Source organism: Typopeltis vanoorti, chromosome 5 (assembly GCF_054136105.1).
Source record: "Typopeltis vanoorti isolate ZY-2024b chromosome 5, IOZ_Tvanoo_1.0, whole genome shotgun sequence".
Taxonomy (NCBI): domain Eukaryota; kingdom Metazoa; phylum Arthropoda; class Arachnida; order Uropygi; family Thelyphonidae; genus Typopeltis; species Typopeltis vanoorti.
Window position 1 is genome coordinate 140,126,491 of NC_143553.1, and position 14,033 is coordinate 140,140,523.

Consider the following 14,033-nt stretch of genomic DNA (forward strand, 5'->3'; position numbering starts at 1 on the left):
CTCCCTTTAGCAAATCCATGCTGTCCATCAAAGATTATACCATTGTTGTCAACCCAACTCTGGATCCTAGTTCTCACAAGCTTCTCCAACAACTTAACCACAACACCTGACACACAGATAGGCCTATAGTTTGATGCTTGAGTTCGATCACCTCCTTTATGAAGTGGCACAATCTTGCCCTCCTTCCACTCTTTAGGAACTTGACCAAGTGCAAGACTCGTATTAAAAAAATATGTCAAGTCAGGTGTCAACTCTCTGGCACATTCCTTCAGAATACGCGGTGATATATTATCAAGTCCCATAGCCTTATTCACATCTAGTTTACTCAGCTCCCCAAACACCTTGCCCACTTACAGTCAGTCTCTCCTCCCCATCATCAACTGCTCTTAATCTCTCCATGAAGTCACATTCACAAGATTGAAAGATCTTTATGAACTGCTCATTAAGTATCTCCACCACACATTCTGCAACAGTTGTCTTTATACCATTTCCTCCAATCATTGTCATCCTTTCATAATCATTCTTTCTTTTGCTGGCTACATATCGAAAGAATTCCCTAGGATTCTTTTTGTCTTCATTAGTTAACTGCTGCTCATAGCTCTCTTTAGCTACTCTCGCCAACCAAGTCACCCTCCTTGCCTGGTCTTTGTATACCTCATGAAATTGGTTACTTCCATATGCTGCCTCCACAATGCCCTTTTTCTCTTTATTGCATACTTAATCTCTTTATTCATCCATCTCACATCTACCTTATTTAACCTTCTCACCCATGGTATACATTTGGACATTGCATCTACTAAATAGTTTTTGAAAATCCCCCAAGCTGCATTGATATCTTTCCCAGCTAACTCCTCATTCCATTCTACACCTGCAAGCTGTCTCCTGAGCTCTTCATAATCACCCCCCCCCCCTTGTAGTTCCACATGTACCCTTTTTTCACAGGGGTCCTTGCACTGCTGGCAACCACCCAAGTAATCACCTCATGGTCACTTTCACCAATTGGTGGATGATTTGATACCTCATTGATAATTACATCCTCCGATGAGATGACCAAATCCAAGACCCTTAATCCTCTTGTGCCCTCTGTTACATACTGTCTGAGGTAGTTATCCCTCAAAAACTCAAGAAACTCATTTTCTTTACTTCCAGTTGCTATCTCTTCATTCCAGTCTATATTGCCATAATTAAAATCACCCATAATGATCACCCTTTTCTTATTTGCTTGGCTTATTTGACTATACATTTCACTATCACCACCATCCACATTACCAGGTCTATAACAACATCCCACCAAGTATTTGATTCTATTCACCTCTATCTCACACCATACTGCCTCAAAACCACTGGCCCCATTTCCCTCTTGCATCTCTACCTTGTATGGACATAACTCTTTCTCTATCATCAATAGCACTCCCCCTCCCTTTTTACCCCTTCTATCCTCACGAAACACATCATACCTTTCCATCTCTATTCCTGTCAGGATGTCGTCCTCATCTAACCATGTCTCACTTATTCTGAAAATCTCTGGGTGCACAGATGCAATTAGTGCAATAATTTCATCTGCCTTGTTTCTTATACTTCTAGCATTGGTATACAAACACAACTCATTTCTGGATCTACAGCTAGTTCCACTGATACCACTCACTCGATGTGATCTCTCCATGCTGGACTGGGACCATTTCCCTTTCTGCTTCTTCATTTTAGAACCCTTTGCAATTCCATCTGTTTCCTCTTGATCCCTGGTCATCCCATTACTTTCCTGCCTACACATGCTCTCACCTCCTCTTGGAGCATCCACCTTTCTCACGCTGTGTATCCCTGTCCACCCTGAGCCTCCCCGTTTCCCTGCTCCTCTTGCACTCCCATTCTCTCATTTTCTATACTCATACCACTCACTTTCCCCATTCATTTCCACTTCTTCAATCTCTCCTGCTTTACTCTCCTGCTCTTCCACATCACTCCCCCTCTCGATCTGATTCATTCTCTCTATTCACTTCTCTACTTTCCAGCAGCAGTCTCTCCAAGCGACTTGCACCATAACCACTCAAATGCAGTCCATCGCTCCCATACAGCTCACTTCGTCAAACTCATTCCACATATTAACAAACTGTACTCCCATCTCCTCACACATTTCAGCCAGAATATCATTCATAATCCTTGCTCTCCGTCTCATGTCACCACAATCATACCTAGGCAACACACTGACTGCTCTTCCTGTCACACTATTCTCTTTTATCTTTCCAAGCAGTCTCCTGACATTTATTTTGAATTGCTCTTTGTTCTCTCTCAAATCGTTTGTACCAATTAATACAATTAACTCTTTTGCTCTCTCTCCTGCCTCATATTCAATGCCTCAATCATTCTACTCATTTTACTGCCTGGAATACATACTTTGTGCATTTTATCCTCTAGCACACCTTTAATAATGGAGTTGCCATACAATTTTGCCCTGTTGTACAAGGCAAAATTGATTTATCCTTGATAATGCCCTAACCACTGAACTTGAATACATAGCTATAGTGCTTGCCAAATCCAAAAAAAAAAAAAAATAAAATAAAATAAATAAATAAAAACAAACCTTCTCACCCCCCCCCCTTTTAAAGCAGTGGTAACATCTACACCAAATCTGGTAACATCTCATCCAAGGCACAGCTGAAAAGCTAGCAAAAATCCTAATAAGATAAACCTTGTAACCACTTACAGACAATATTGAAAAATGGCATCACTTATCTGCTCCCCCAAAAGACCAGCCACCACAGTCTCTAAACAACCCACTATATATCAGCCAGGTACTATGTAGTTTGACCATGTTGTAAGGTCAAACAAGCAGGACAGCCAATGTCTGAATCACCAAACTTGAATCACTCTACCCATTTTCACCACTACAGCCACTTAGGGCTTGCAAATTATGCTTTATCATCCACCACAAGATATGATGGAAAAAGGAGAAAATTTAAATACAAGATTTCTCCTAGAATCATAGTCTTAAAGAAATTACCCAAACCTCAAATTTTTTGTTATGAAACTGCCTCACATCTGGGAAGCCATTGTCCTTAGAACTTCTGCCCAGCCTGAAACACCCATTCTTAAAGAACACTATTTAGACATGACTTTTTTATGCTTCATTCACACTTGTCTTATGTGGTGCCTGCTTGCACTTATTAATTCGTTTATTGTTCCCTGAATATCTCAATTCGACATTGCTGAAAAATTGGAAATATTACATCAATTAACATAGTTTCCTGAAGTAATATGAATAACATATGTCTTATTACTAGAAGGATAAATATACAAGGGGCTACCCAAAAATAACTGGTATCTGAACTTGGTGCATGCCCATTTTTTAGTTACGGATGATGCTATTAGTCATCGTGCAGTTTTCCATGCCTGTCGGGAAAGTGGTGTCATCCTGTGTGAACTGGTTCATTGTTCTGGCTGATTTTTTGTTAGTGCTTACAAGCAAGTTTGGCGATTTTGTGATGACTGACCACAAGGAACAGTGTGAGCATGAAATTTTGTTTTCTTTTGGGTAAAACTGCAGCTGAAACTATTGTTATACTTTAAGTCTTTAAGGCTGCTTTAGGTAAAATGCAGGTCTATGAATGGTTTCCCATTTCAAAAATAAGGACATGTCAGTTGAATTCAAAGATGATCTGGCTGACCTTCGACAAGCAGAAATGAAAACTTCAAAGGTTTTCCAGGCAATCAATGAAGGCTATCAAAAGACCATTGAGCAAGTTTCTGAAAAGGCAAATTTGTTATGGAGTTCATGCCAGCAAATTTTAACAGAAGATTTACAAATGAAATGCATCTGCTACATTTGTGTCTCGTTTGCTCACATAGGATAAAAAAAAAAAAAAAGAAATAATGTGAATGTTTACCGCAATTTGAGGGAGCAAGTTTTTAATGACCAGAATTTTCTTTCAAAAGTTGACCAGGGATGAGTCTTGGTGCTACGGTTATGATCCAGAAACAAAACAAGCATTAAGCCAATGGAAATGTTGGAAATTCACCGAGACCCAAGAAGACACATAAAGTCCGATCAACTATAAAGACGATGTCAATTTTTTTTTTTTTTTGATGTGAATGGAATTGTATACACAAAGAATTTTATTCCTCCTGGACAGACAGTAAACCATCATTTTTATCCCAACATTTTGAGAAGACTATGTGAGAGTGTGCGACGAAAATGGCTAGAAATGCGGAGTAGCAGAGATTGGTTGCAGCACCACGACAATACCCCTCCCCCCCGCATGGCCTTGTCTGTCCAACAGTTCTTGGTGAAAAACATGGTGGTTGTTCCCCTCCCTCCCTACTCGCCCGATCTCTCTCCATGTGACTTTTTTTTTATTCCCACGGATAAAGAAAACCATGGAAGGTCAGCGATTTGTTGATGTGGATGAAGTGAAAGAAAAGTCACTGGAGGCCATACAGTATTCCAGTTGAACAGTTCCAGAAACTGTTTCCAGCAGTGGCAAAAACGTTGGGACAAGTGCATCGACTCTCATGGAGAGTACCATTCCGAAGGAGACTAGAACATGGTATTATAAACTTTAATAAAATTTAAAAAAATTCTGGTTATTTTTGGATCTCCTCTGTTATTCTATGAAAACTTCCATGTTAATCTGGTAACAATCCCTGACCAACTTATGTCTCATTCATATCTCCCTCTCCTCCTATTCACAAAGGTTTGCAAATCATTTTCTTTCAATTTGTCTTCATACTTCATTACAAAGACCGCTTATCACCTTTGTGAATATTTCTGGACCATTTCTAACCTGTCCACCATGAAAACTAGCTGACCAAATATGCACAGTAATCCATGAGGGACCTGATCAAAGCCTTATACAATGAAATCATAATCTCTTCATTTTTGCACATCAAGGTCCTCTGCATCATTGTCATTATCCTATGTGGCAACTTCATAACTTGTGCAATGTGGCCCCTGAATTTCAGGTCCTTGTCCATCCACCACCACTATTCCCAGATCTCTCATCTCCTCTAATCTCCTTCAAAGTTTTCCCACCAAGTATATTTACATCCTCAACATTGCTTACTAAATTTTAAAACATTATGCTTTGCAACATTGGACTGATAGTTCCACTTACCTGCCCATTCATATAATCTATTCAGTCTATCATTTTATGCAAATATCAATCTATTCAAAGCTCTCTGCTAACAAATTCTGCACTCTGCATTGTCCTCTGCAATTTTACATCATCTGTGAACATACATATCACCAGTTAAACCTATCCCTTAATATACAAATTGAACAACAATGGTCCCAATACAGACCTCCTGCAGCATACCATTTGTGACTATTTTGTGATACTGTACTTCCATATACAACTTTGATATCTATCTGATGGTCATTCACTGATCCAACTCACTAGTAACGTTTTGTCATGTGGCAGTCTGTCAAGCTTCTGTAAAATAGGTATACCACTGCATATGCATCTCCCTTGGCCAATACATTTATTATAGAGAATATTATTATCTACTCATTTCTGTATCCTAGTTCTCATTGATATCTCCAGTATACCTTAACCACAACTCCAGATATACAGATCAACCTGTAATTTGTAGCCATAGCCTCATCACTACCTTCATGCTGTGGAACAATTTTACTTTCCTTCCACTCTCCTAGGACCTATGCTGTTTTAATACGCTTATTAAACAGGTCTGCCAGTGCTGCTATCAACTCCCTGGAACATTCTCTTAAGACACGTGGGATATGTCATCAAATCCTATTGCCTTTTTGATGTCAGGCTTATTTCTCGCAATTAAGCCATATTCTCTTATGTGGTAATGTGGATGGTAGTGACAATGAAATGTATAATCAAATTAGCTGAGCAAATTAGAAAAGGGTGATCATTATGGGCAATTTTGATTATGGAAATATAGACTGAGATAGCAACTGGAAGTAAAGAAAATTTAGTTTCTAGAATTTGAGGGACAACTACCTCAAGCAGTATGTAATAGAGGGTACACGAGGATTGAGGGACTTGGATTTGATCACTTCATTAGAGGATGTTATTAAAAATGAAGTGTCAAATCATCCTTTCCTCCAATCCATTGATTGAAGAAAATGGTATAAGAACAACTGCTGCAGAAATATAGTTGAGATATTTAATGAGCAGTTCATAAAGGTCTTTCATTCTTGTGAATGTGACATGGAGATTTTGAGATCAGATGATGAGAGGCTGACTGTAAGTGAGCAAGAGGTATATGGGGAATTGAGAAAACTTGATGTTAATAAGGTTTTGGGTTAATAATATTATTATTATTATTATTATTATTCAGGCCTCCAAGGAGTCAAAAGACTCATCGAGGGAGGTCCTTTCTAAGACATAAAGTCTGTCAAGACTCATCGAGGGGAAGTCCCCCCCTGAGAAACACAAAGTTTATCATACCACTCCTTAAACCCACTGACCGTTCTCGCTCCCACCACTCCAGATCACTTTGTGTTTCTCAGGGGGAAGTCCCCCCCTGAGAAACACAAAGTTTATCATACCACTCCTTAAACCCACTGACCGTTCTCGCTCCCACCACTCCATCAGGCAATGCATTCCACGGCTCAACCACCCTCCACACAAAGAAACCACTCCTTACCCTCTTGCTCACAGTTTCCTTTCGTAACTTCCAGGGATGGCCTCTTGTCATCACTCCTTCCCGCTGATCAACCAAGCGAAAGAACTCCCCAGTGTCAACCCTGTAACCACCTCTCAACAGTTTAAAAGTCTCAATCATATCACCTCTCCTTCTTCTATCCACCAAACTCTGCAGTCCACATTCTCTCAGCCGATCCTCATAACTATCCTTGTACAGTCCTGAAACCATCTTTGTCATCCGTCTTTGTATCCTTTCCACGGTTAATTTATCCCCTTCAAATCCTGGGGACCAAATCTGAGAACAATAGTCCAAGTGTGGTCTGATCAGAGACTTATACAACGGAATGATAACCCTCTTATCTCTGCAGGTCAGTGTCCTTCTCATAATAGCAGCAATCCTCTGTGTTACCTTCACCACCTTTGCAATATGTCCCCTAAACTTCAGGTTTCTATCAATCACCAACCCCAGATCTCTTGTCTCCCCTACTTCCTCCAGTATAATTCCTCCCATAGAGTATGCAGCATCCCATCGATGTTTCCCAAACCTCAAGACCTTACATTTTGCTGCATTAAACTGACACCCCCATTCATTTGCCCATCTATCTAGCTTATTTAAATCCTCTTGCAGGGCTACCACATCTGCACTATTACTAATAATCCTTCCAAGCTTCGCATCATCCGCAAACAACTGAATATCCCCCTGCAATCCACTGGCTATGTCATTGATATAAAGGTTAAACAATATAGGTCCTAGTACTGAGCCCTGTGGGACCCCACTTGTAACCCTCTGCCTCCTGGAAACTGCTCCACCATACACAACTCTCTGATACCTATCAGACAGCCAATCCTGAATCCACTTGACCAATCTGACATCCAGACCCATGTGCTGCAACTTAAATATCAGCTTATCATGTGGCACCCTGTCAAATGCCTTCGCCAAGTCTAAGAAAATTGCAGTATATGCCTTTCCCTCATCTAATGCTCTTGTAACTTTATTATAAAAGGCTAGCATATTGCTAAAACAAGAGCGTCCTTTCACAAATCCATGTTGATTCTCACAGATAACATTACCCTCATCTGCCCAATGCTGTACACGGTCCCTCACTACTTTCTCCAAGATCTTAACAACTACTGATGACACACAGACTGGCCTATAATTAGACACTTCCAGTCTGTTACCACCCTTATGCAATGGCACTATCTTACCTTCCTTCCATTACCTGGGCACCTTTGCCAAAGCCAGACTTTCATTGAAAAGCCACGTTAAAGGTATTGTCAATTCCCTAGAACATTCTCTCAAAACTCGTGGCGAAATACCATCCAGTCCCACAGCTTTACTGACATCCAGAGTACTCAGTATCTGAAACACACTCTCCTCCTGTACCTCCAGACCTCGTACCAGTCCTATCCCTCTAGCATTAAAACTGACTCTTCTAGGATGAAATACTCCAATAAAGTGTTCATTGAACAATTCCACTATGTCCTCTGCATCAGTCACTCTATTCCCATTTTTATCCCACAATATCATTCTTCCACAGTCATTTCTCCTCCTACTGGCCACATAGCTAAAAAATTCCCTAGGATTTTCTTTGGATCTTAGGGCCAATCTCCTCTCATATTCCAGTTTCGCTTTCCTTACCACACGAGTCACTCTTCTGGCCTGTGTCTTATATTCCTCATGCATCTCTTCACCTATCTCCTTATATCTCTTCCATAGCCTCTTTTTCGCATGCAATTCCTGTTTAATATTGTTTGTCATCCACTTTACTCCAAATTGCGCCCTCTTCTTCACTCGTGGTATACAACTTACCATTGCTGATAACAAATATTCTTTCACAATTTCCCACGCACTGGTGATATCCCGGCCTTCCAATTCCTCCCTCCATGAAACTTCCCGAAGTTGACGTCTAAGACTATTATAATCACCTGCCTTATAATTCCACATAAGTTCCCGTCTCTTTGATACTCCTGCATGTCTATTCATTTTCCAAGTCAAAACCATATGGTCACTCTCTCCAACTGGTGGGAGAGACGTCAACTCAGTTATTATCAACTCTTCTGATGCTATAACCAAATCCAAAATTTTTGAACCTCTTGTTCCCTCTGTTACATGTTGCCTAAGACATTTGTCCCTCAAGAATTCTAGAAATTCCATTCCCCTATTGTTACATGCATCTTCCTCTCTCCAATTTATACTACTGACACACATGTTGAAGAAATGTGCAAGGGAGTTGACATTTGCTTTGATGTATTTTTTTTAAATATGAGTCTTGAACTGTGTCAAGTTCCAAAGGAGTGGAAGGAAGGCAAGCTTCTGCCACTTCATGCAGGATGGGACAGAACTTGAGCATCAGATTATAGGCCTATCTATATGTCATTTGTTGTGGTTAAAGTTTTGGAGAGGCTGGTGAGAACCAGGATCCAGAATTGGGGTGACAACAATGGTATCTTTGATGGACAGCATGGATTTGCTAAAGGGAGGTCATGTTTTAGTAATCTACTTACTTATTACAATAAGGTGACAGCTTCATTGAACAAAGCAGATGGATACTTAGATTTTGCAAAGGCTTTTGATAGATTACCGCATGATAAATTGATAGTCAGACTAGAGTGGATGCAGTTGGATGTTAGACTAGTTGCATTGGATCAGTGGCTAGCTGATAGATTGGGGCACAATATCCTGGAAGAGGAAAGCCTTCTAGATGGTGTTCCTCAGGGGTCTGTTTTAGGGCCACTGTATATGCCTTTTTACTATTTTTTTATTGTTTATTTTTTATTTTTTTTTTATTAGAGCTATCAGCTAAGGCCTTTTATTTCCTTAAAGAGAATAGGTGAGGCCTTTTAACCTTATTTTTAGCTTTTGGAGACTGAGTGGGAAGTTTTAATATTCACTTGTAGCCAATCTGAGATAGCTATCCCACTGTTCTTGAGTTTATGGGACAAAAAGTCAGAGTTTCTAGGAGGAAAAAACCCACTTGCTTGTGCCAGAGATCAACTAACTTGAGAGCCAATGTAAGAAAGGCTTAGAAAAAGTTCCTCCAGTTGGCAAATAGACTCGAACTTAAGGATGCAAATGCCTTCCGCTAAGCTATACAGGCCATTTTTTTTAATTTTAGTTTTATTTTTTGTTTTTGTAGAAGTGCTCTTTGTTAAATTTTCTTCCTGATAATTATTTCTCTTTCATTATAAAAATGCATTTTTGATATTAGGATTATAATTAATCTAGTATTAGGATCAATTCATATTTTTTTGTTGGAATATAGCTTTGCATGTAACTTTTATTTTCAGAACACTCTCAGATAATTTTGATACATATGAATCTATAGTGTCCAAAGAAAATACAATTATTTACTGTTGTCATGGTAAACATCCTGATGATTGCTGTCAGAATGGAATTGTTGGTGATAATGGTAACATTCCTAATGATAGAGAAAGGATACGCAGGCTGGTAAGTTGGTTTACTTGTACAGTAATAAAAAGTAATTTTATCATTCTCATTATTACTTTCTTCTATTAATTTAATTCTATTACTTTAATTTTATTACTTTTATTCCCTCCTCACTTCTTTAAGCAGTATTTGAAGGAACGAGAATGGACTGTCTTGTCCTCTTTCACTCAAGAATCACATTTTAGACTTAAATAACCTAGTCATGTAGACACACTTCTAATTCTTGCATTCTTGTAATGTATATGCAAACGTCCTATTTAATTTAAATGCTGTATTCATGTTGAGATTTAATATCTTGAGCAACTTTGGTTCATCTACCTTTTTTATTCTTGTACATTAACTGTATTATCTCTACCTTTGCAAAATGATCACTTGATAATTCAGCTATTTCTTCTTGTTATTACTTGCCTTCATATTAATTATTTACCATTCCATAATAATTTTGCCTTTTACCTGTCATTTAATTGAACTCTTGAATATTTATGTCTGGCTGATTTTTGATTTTTTTTTATCATACTGGTTACTCTTCTAGCTGCACTTTGTTGCATATGATTATAATTAATCTAGTATTATTAGGATCAATTCATATTTTTTTTGTTGGAATATAGCTTTGAATGACACTTTTTTATTTTCTTCACATTTCTACATATATTCTTTCCACGGCATTTTTTTTTTAATGCATTTCCTTAATGACACTACTTTTTTTGACACCCATCCAGAAAAGGTTATAAACTACACCTATAATCCATTAGCACCATGAATGAGCTAAGGATTTTTTTTCTGTTTTTATTAATTTACTTTTTGTATTTTTAGTTATTTTTTACGTCTTCTATTTAATTTAACTTTCATGTGATTTGTTTTCCCAACTTTTTGAAAAAGTCTGATCTTTCACCTTGTAAAGCAGGCCAACTGGCCAGAACAACACACAACTAACAGACATAAACTCTTTATCTTAGCTGCTTTGGCTGCAAATTCCAAACTGCAGTCATTTTCTAAGTTTGTCATAATTACCTTTTTCTGGTAATTCTATTTATAAATATCGTTATTTATTTATGCATATAAGACTGACTGGTCAAAATGTTTACCCATTTCCCATCACCTAGGAAACTTAGATGTTACTTATGTAATCTTATAATTATTTTATTCATAGATTTTGTTTTTGGATTTATGGCTGAAGCAACTATTGCTATGATGCCAGTATATCATCTATAAATTGCATGTCCTTTGGCTAGTTTGCCTGTCTTACAGGATTTAAAAAAAAAATTAAAAAAAAAAAAAAACAGGGTTTTCCCAAGAGGAGAAATTCTGACACCTCTGTATCAGACTGACTAACTCACTTTGATTCATAGAATTTTTAACCAGTCTGTCATGGTCATGAGCATCTTCATTAAGATTTAAATGACAAGACAATAACAGATCTAATGGATTGTTCTTATCCCCATTATGAGAAATATTACTATCAATGTTAATTCAGTTTTTCATATATATCTTCAATAACCACTTCACTTATAATAACGAGACTGTACCCTTCTGCTGCATCTTGTGATGTATCTGCATCAATTTGCCTGTCATTTACACTCTTATAGAGCAATAAATTAAAATAGTGTATTGTAACTAATAGATTCTTCCCTCAAAGAATTAGATAAAGTTATTGTGAATATCAATTAAATAGCAAGCATGAAACCCAATATGTAGACTTTCTGAATTACAATACAGTTATTTGATATAAATCTTATAACTGAAAAACAAGTAAATTATATTACCAAAACAAATGTTAAAATCAAAGTATCTGTTAATTTCTCCTCCCAAAATTGAAGGTTATGTGCCATTCACTATAATATCGCAATCTTTCAGATTTAATTGTATTATTATTCAGGTATCTCCATAGTCAGAAGACACGTCATGGGAGATCCATTTATTCACACACTAGCCATCATTCCTTAAAGCACTCACAACCACCTCTGGCAACCTAATTCCACCTATTCAACACCCTCTAAGCAAAAAACCTAATCCTTGCATCCTCTCTAACCACACTTTTACACAATGTCCACTTGTGACTTCATGTTATCTCCCTTCTTGCCATATACAGAAAAAAGTCTTCAATGTCAATCCTATAAAACCCTTTCAATAATTTAAATGCTTCTATCATATCTCCTCTTTTTTGCCTACCAGCTAATTTTTGAAGCCTACAAACTGTCTTTTCTCATAGGGAGCATTCCACAGACTTGCCACAATCTTTGTCACTTGTTTCTGGATCCTCTCCACAACTTCATCCCCATGGAATCTGGGGGACCAGATCTGTGTGCAGTAGTCCAGATGTGGCATTATTAAAATCTTATATAAGATAACAATAACTTCTATCCCTGCTTGTTAATGTGTTCTTCAACAACCACATAATATATTTTGGAAAATTATTGAGTCAACTATAGTGTTTGAGTAAAACTTTAGTTTAATATAAACTAAGATCCACTTTTGACGTTTCGACCTTTATATTAAGGTCATTTTCTGGAGCATATGCATAATATACAGAAAACAAGCTACACTACAATCTACATGGTTTGTTAAAGTTACTGACCAACTGTTACAACAATTATTGGCCTGACCTCTGGAGAAAAAATAAAGAAATAAATAAAATAAAAAAATAAAGAAATGAAAAATATACATCAATGCTAGAGTCCCCTATTAGTAATATTATCTACTGTTTGTAAAATTACATTGGGAGCAACAATTCAATATATATATATATATATATATATATATATATACAGGGTGTTCGGGATAAATTTGACATATTTATAATTAATTATATTTTTCCGTAAGTTACATGTATTAACACACACTTCTCTTCATTTAAAAGTTTGGACCCTTCTTCATTCATATACAAGATGTCAGAAAGGATGGATAGCTGGAACCCACCTGAATCATGGAAGAGAATAACTTGTATCATGATGATTCGTGCCCGCCATCAAAATAAGGATATTACGACTGCTGCCCAATGCTCCCTGAATACAGTAAAAACAATCAGGCATGAACTAGAGACTTGCAATGGTGACTACGAGGATGTAGCAAGAAGAAAGATCCCTAGCAGACGATCTGATTGCGTTCGTACAGCAGAATTCCTCGCAAATCTGCAGGAACAGGTGTTGAAGAACCCTGGCATTGGAATTCGGGCTTTGTTCGTGGAGTTGCTAACTGTAGTCAAGCCCTGGATAACAAGGGTAGCCAATGGTAGGCCGTATGTATGGCAGCAGGATTCGGCCCCTTGCCACACCTCTGGGAAAAGTCAAAAATGGTTGTCTGAAAATTTCTACGACTTCACCAGTCCAAATGTTTGGCCTCCAAACTCCCCAGACCTTAACCCCATGGATTATTTTGTATGCGGCGCAGTTGAAAAAGACACCAATCGCACTTCCAGTAATACAAAAGCCCAGTTAATGGATAAAATTAAAACAGTTTTTGCGGCCCTTCCCAGGGAGACTGTAGCATCAGCTTGTTCGAGGTTCCGAAGCAGAATTGAAGCTGTGATCGATGCTAATGGTGGTTATTTTGAGTAAATCTTGTTGATAGTATTGTAATTAACTCTGCCTGTAATGTTTTTTTGTCAATTCATTAAATTTAATAGATACAAAGAAGATTTTCTTTTTCCTTACGAAACTGTCAAATTTATCCCGAACACCCTGTATATATATATATAACACCATGATCATACATATACATTCCAACCAGTTGGTATGGAATGGTTTCCAGTACTGGCCGAAGGTTGCCTAGAGTCCTGACATGTGCTGATTACTACATGTTAGGTGGGCTGAATGTGTACCATCCAGATTCTTGGAATTTTCATGCCACCATTATTGTTGATATTTGGGTGGTTTATCAGAATTTCGCAGACTTCCTTAAATTTTCTTTCATACCAGGTTTTAGTATGGTGTAAAGAGCGGGTACTTTTCCAGTCAATTTGGTGTAAGGTTTGAGAG

The 14,033-nt window shown here is 37.9% G+C and overlaps 1 protein-coding gene across 4 annotated transcripts in view; it reads left to right on the forward strand.

Annotated features, from left to right (window-relative positions):
* LOC150106874 (proton-coupled zinc antiporter SLC30A2-like) overlaps positions 1-14,033 on the forward strand; it is a 185,963-nt gene that overhangs the window by 82,799 nt on the left and 89,131 nt on the right. For all 4 annotated transcript variants that reach the window (XM_090393362.1, XM_090393364.1, XM_090393365.1 and 1 more), the window contains exon 3: positions 9,900-10,059. In XM_090393362.1, coding sequence (XP_090249488.1) covers positions 9,900-10,059 — 160 coding nt within the window. The remainder of the gene's footprint in view (positions 1-9,899; positions 10,060-14,033) is intronic.